At 41.1% G+C, this 5,532-nt stretch overlaps 1 protein-coding gene across 1 annotated transcript; it reads right to left on the bottom strand.

The window, feature by feature from the left end:
* Window positions 1–1,678: 1,678 nt before the first annotated feature.
* On the bottom strand, window positions 1,679–3,866 carry CGGBP1 (CGG triplet repeat binding protein 1). Its single transcript, XM_061454349.1, has one exon. It carries the CDS (start codon window positions 3,597–3,599, stop codon window positions 3,096–3,098), a length of 504 nt encoding a protein of 167 aa, XP_061310333.1. The 5' UTR covers window positions 3,600–3,866; the 3' UTR covers window positions 1,679–3,095.
* Between the last annotated feature and the right edge of the window lie 1,666 nt (window positions 3,867–5,532).

The raw sequence follows: 5,532 nt of genomic DNA, 5'->3' as shown, positions 1-5,532 counted from the left end.
GTGTATCTGTCTTGTTGATGATCTGGGTTATGTCCACGAATATAAGCTTGCTCCTTATTCTTTTCAGATTACCTGGAAGTGTTTTATTTTTCATTGGTTTACTCCATTCTGAATCTGTTGCAATGGACAACAATCTTGATTTTCCAAAAGCTTGGAAAATGCTGTGACTTAAACAAATAAAACAGGATTAAGACGCCAGCATCCTACAAACTGCTGTGCACTGGAATTAAATCAGTTCCATTCAAAATCCTCATGACCAATTTTTGCTTCCAAATTGCTATCAGTTGGTAGCCTATGGCTACATTGCTGAGGCTCCTCACCAGGCTCCTACCCTCTGCAGTAATCCTGCATTAAATAAGTGGTACTAGAATAATGGCTGACAATATTTACACAGCTGTATTATTTCTCTAAGTTGAGGCTCTGTACACAGACTGCTACAAGAAGAATCAAATGCTGAGAAACCAAGTGCTCTAATACTGCTTTGCCTTAATGAAAACGGCTGGGCTTCTTTTTTTACCAAAAGCTGCTGATGCTGCTAACTTCTGGTTTTACGTAAGCGAAAGGAACTCGGTTTTGGTTTTCTTTCAGTTGTGTAAGAGCTTATTTAATGCTACCATTAAGCTTTCCAAAACGTCTCTCAGTTTGCCAGTCCAAGGGAAAAACATACAGCATTGAATCCAATATAAAATGGTTATGGGGTGCAGCCTCTGAAATCCCAAGTTAGCAAGAACTGAGCTAACTAGTCCCAGTTTATACCTTGTAATCATACTATCTTCTCTAAACGCCTTTTTTATTTGTAATGGAAGCCTCTTTTCTCAATACTTCGTTGTTTTCTGTTTGCTTCAATTCTAAGATAGCATTCATAAGGTAAGAAAAAAAATAAAGCAAGGCTGTTGTTTCACTGTAATGAAACAGCAGCTGTAAAAGAACACTTCCAATTATTGTCAGGGCAGAAAAAGCTATTGGCAGTGTACCCTTAACTTGGCTTAAGAAGATCTATAAAACAGTTGTAGCTCAAGGCAGTTCATGATGTTAAGCTAAACCCAAGCTTGTGCAGGAGCAAATAGTATTTTGCAAGGCATATTTTGGTATCTAGGTTTAGAGTGGAAAAAAATGATTACCGTTATTTCTGTCTGTAGTTCCAAAACAGCAACCGCTATAAGTGATAGGACTGTTATACCTACATGGAGTCCTGCTATCATCAACAGGGACCAAAGGTGTGGCAGTGTACTTAGCACCCATGCACCAGAATATGTGGGTAAGCAGCCTCCTGCCTTTTAGTTTTGTCCATCTATTCAAACAGGTCTAATAGCAGAAGGCTACAGGACATGATTATAATGTGACACAAGTGCATTTCTGTAGAAGATAATTGCACAAAAACTAGTTGGTACTTAGTATGTAAGTGTCTCTCAATCCAGCGGAAGAGACTGCTCTAGAAATAGCTAGAGGAATAGCTAGAGAAACAAAATAAGCAGCTTATTTTGTCTCTTTTTAGCAATTACTTAGTATTGCTGTAAATATCTGGAATAAAGTAAATGCTGAGAAACAAATCCTGTGAAACTCTGCTGGGGAAAGGAAGCTGAAAAGAACTGGCTCTACCTGAGGGAGTTACGGCATAGTCACACCACTGTATCCACTGAGGAGTTCTGCGTTACTAGATGCCTGGTGCCTCCCCGAAACCTGGAGAACCTCAAGAAAAACTAAAGCAGACAGAAGGTGCTCTAACTCCAGCACTTTGCACAAAGCTCCCTCATTCCATTCAAAAACTTTATAGAGCGCTTACACTGAGTGGATTATTTGGCATAATAATTTGCAATAGCTCCGTAATAGTTTACTAGATTTCAGAGAGGGTAACATATTGAAATTCTTCAATTGCCCATTTTACTTTTTGCTAGTCCTTGCTAGCCTTTGTTGCCCTTTATAGATATGGCCTTGGCACAGAGTAAGAAACACAGCCCAGGCCTGTAATTCCAGTAGAGCTGCAAAGCATACATTCTTTTCTGTTTGCCTTTACAGGTACTGAATAGCCTTTCCAGTAACCATTTTGAAAACTATCTTAATTGCTTTACCTCCTTTGCCTAAAAGGCTGAAAACAAGGCCAGAGATGGAGAAGACCTTCAGGGAAAGCTGAAGGAGCCTCTTCTCATATGCACTGTAAAAAAAGCTTTCTCAACTCCACTGTTTAGTGCCTCCACCATCTCCAATTTAGATCTAGTCTCCTCTGTCCTGCTAGTAAGAAAAAGGCATTAATCCTGTCTACTAAGATTTTCACCCAGTGTAAATTTCACTTGCCAGCAACTGCACTGCAAGCCACACTCAGTTACTGGGTTGTCAATTTGACTTTCAACGACTGGCACTGAAATTGAAGGGGACATGTTAAACAGAGACAATGAAACTGTGATTTTAGAAAAGGGGGACTGGTAAACATGCAGAACTCCGAAATTCATGAGAACAGTGGAGGTCAGCGGTCAGTACAAGAGACCAGCTATTGGAGCCAGATAATGAATACATCCACAATTGCACCAGGTAGGATAGAAGAGTATTCTAGAAGAAAAATGTTTCCCATTTTAGAACATAAACCGAACTTGAATAGGAATTTGCAATAATCCTCCTCCAACACAGCAGTTGTTTTAACTAACCATTCTACAGCTTCTTGCATTTCAGATGTGCAGCACTTCCTCTCGATCATTCATGGACAGGATACTGGAAAAAGCAATCCACTGACATGATTAACAATCTCCATCTTGTCATATTCCTTGTATATTTAGATGCACGGTTTAGGTTCCTGAGGTCCTCCATCCAAGTGCTTTTTTCTTAGCGTCAGGTACAGCTGGACTGAACGTGGATAAGGTGTCTGCCAGGTTATGCTCCCTACATTCAGGGTGAGTTCTACACCAATGTAGCTCTGAAGTCTACAGCAGGGTTAGCAACAGTCTGTGGCATACCACCAAGTTCACAAATAGATTGTCATTCCTACATTAATACAAAATAGCTTGTAAAACCAATATGTAACACTGTTTATATGCATGAATATAAAAATAAAGCACACCATCAATATGTAAAACTTCACAACAATGATGAAAACAGTTTCCTTCTCAACGGTCTTCAGTATTGATGAGCTGGTTCTCATTGTCATACCCATCAGGCAGGTATGCTTTCCTTAGTTGGTCTGACTTAGGTATCGAACTGCCATTCTTGACATAGCGGGACAGGAAGGCTCGCACAGATGGATGGTCAGCCTTCTCAAGTGGAATATTAGCTTCCAGGCACATTTTCACAAAGTCCTGGATGACGCTGGTTTTCTCTGTCTGGGCAGTGCTGTTGCACTGAAGGGAGGCAGTCAGAGTCCTTTGCTTCTTCCTGACGTTCTGTTCTTCAAACTCTGCCTTCCTCTTTGTGTGCGTTTTAGACTTGAGGTGGTCATTGATGGCAGACTTGCGAACGTGATTCAGAACCACATTGCAGGAAGTACAGAAGAGCTTTCCTCCATCTTCGTGCAGCTCGCTGCCAAACTCAGTTACGCGATCCTGAGGAGTTACATACAAAGCAGTCTTCGAGCGGTTACGTGACGGAGCAGACTTGACTCCAAACCGTTCCATTGTGCCTTCAATGCACTCTACCTGAAAGCTGGGAAAGAATATTGCTGTTAAAATGTGCTAATGATTTCAACCGAATAGTTCTGGATGCAGTCTATTCAATACTTATTGCCAGCTACAATATAATTACATGTAAGATACATATATGAAACGACTATTGAAATATTCTTCGTCTTGAAGTCCAAAGAATATACGAGACTGAGCTTCCTCATGGGTCAGTTTCTGTGACTACAAAGCTCAGCAGGACTCTCAAAACTTCATCTGTTTATCACTGAAAGTCAAATAGAAAGGCTTTTTTCTTGCAGACTGTTTTTATCCCTTACTTTTTATGGTAAAGGGTACTTTCTTGGTATCTTCAATATATTTGACAGTTTCTTATGTTGAGTGAGTATTTTGCTGTTTACTTCCTGAAAATGTGTAGCAAAAACTTAGTTGTTGAAATATCTGGCAAGAAGGCCATTACTGTCTCAAAAGCCAGTAAAAAAAAAAGAACCCAACCCAAAACCCCAAACTTGATCTTTTTCAGTACTCATTTGGGAACACCCCTCACTTCTGCACCAGCTCATACCACCGCTAGTGGACTGAACCTGAACTCCAAGTCAAAAGCAAATCATTTTGTCACAGCAACTAGAGACTGCTGAAAGAGCCTGACGTGAATAGAAAATGGCAAATTATTTTTCAGTGCAAAATAAGAACCTATATTTTCAAAGATGACAACTTCTCTGAGGAAGGTAACTGATAACTAAGAGAGCTGGACACTTTTTAACATCACTCTAAATTACACTGTTACCAAAGCAGGCAGTAACTTAGCCAAGTGTACTAAAATCAAACAGGACTTACATCTGTCTTTGCTGGGGGGAAATAGAGTAGTTGGTGTAAATCTCAGCCAAGACAATTTAAGTCATTTTCAAAGTAAAGCTGAAATCAAGAAACAGCCATGTTCAGGTCTGAAGTTTCCTGAGCTGGTCATTACATTAACTACCCACTTCCTTAACTACCCTGCATTGGTCATTACATTAATCTACCCCACTTCCTTAACAGAAAAAAAGGAAACAGGCATTTCTTAAAAAGATCTATTCTGGGAAATATTTTGAGGAAATATAATAGGTTGTCTGACTTTAAATAGGCCAGAACTTCCAAACTAACTCTAAGTTGAGCCTGTCCACCTCTAAATCAAATTTTCCTGTCCAGAATGCCTTTGGCTTGCCCTGGAAATAAAGGCCCAGAAAACTCAGTCTTCAAAATTGTCTTTTTTTTTTTTTTCTCCTTCAACCATTGCTAAACTAAAAGATAGCAATAAAAAGGAGTCTAAGATTTTGCTATTAGCTACTTTCTTAGCCTATATTTCGTACTAGCAGCTACTTTCCAGAACTGCAAGTTTTGACTGTTACTTCACAACGCTACAAACTAAGACAACTGATCTTTCTTTCAGCATCGACGGAACTTTGTTCTTTTTGTTGCTTTATACAATCTAGTTTCATTGCTTCCTGCAATCAAGCAGAAAACAGCCCTTAACCTCACATACACTTGTTGCTTGAGGCCTCTGAAACGTCAAAACGAATCCCCCCTCTAAGCTAGGTGGTTGGCTTAATGCTGCATCGAAATCCGTAAGGATCCTGCGAGCGGCACAACCGGCAAAACAAAGGATTTTGGGGGGGGTGGTTTTCGCCTCGAGTTTTGGCGTGGATCCTTTGATGCCTACTAATGCCTGAACTGCTCCTGGCTTCCCAAGCGCAGGGCAGGCGTGCAAGCACACCAGGGCAGACACCCGACCTGCCCTCTGTAACGGACGGTAACACCGAAGCAGTGGGAGCCCGAGGGTGCGGATGAGCGCGCCCTGGGTAAAAAGCCGCACCGGAGACGGAGCCGCGGCGGGCCCAAAGGGATTGTCTTAGGCGAGGAGGAAAACAGCTCCGGACTCCCAACCGCTTAACCG

The sequence above is a fragment of the Pezoporus flaviventris genome, unplaced genomic scaffold (assembly GCF_033815535.1).
Source record: "Pezoporus flaviventris isolate CSIRO_AGI_PZ_B2104156 unplaced genomic scaffold, CSIRO_AGI_Pfla_v1 ptg000015l, whole genome shotgun sequence".
NCBI lineage: Eukaryota > Metazoa > Chordata > Aves > Psittaciformes > Psittacidae > Pezoporus > Pezoporus flaviventris.
The sequence above is the reverse complement of the archived record's forward strand: the minus strand, read 5'-3'. Positions and strand labels throughout refer to the sequence as shown.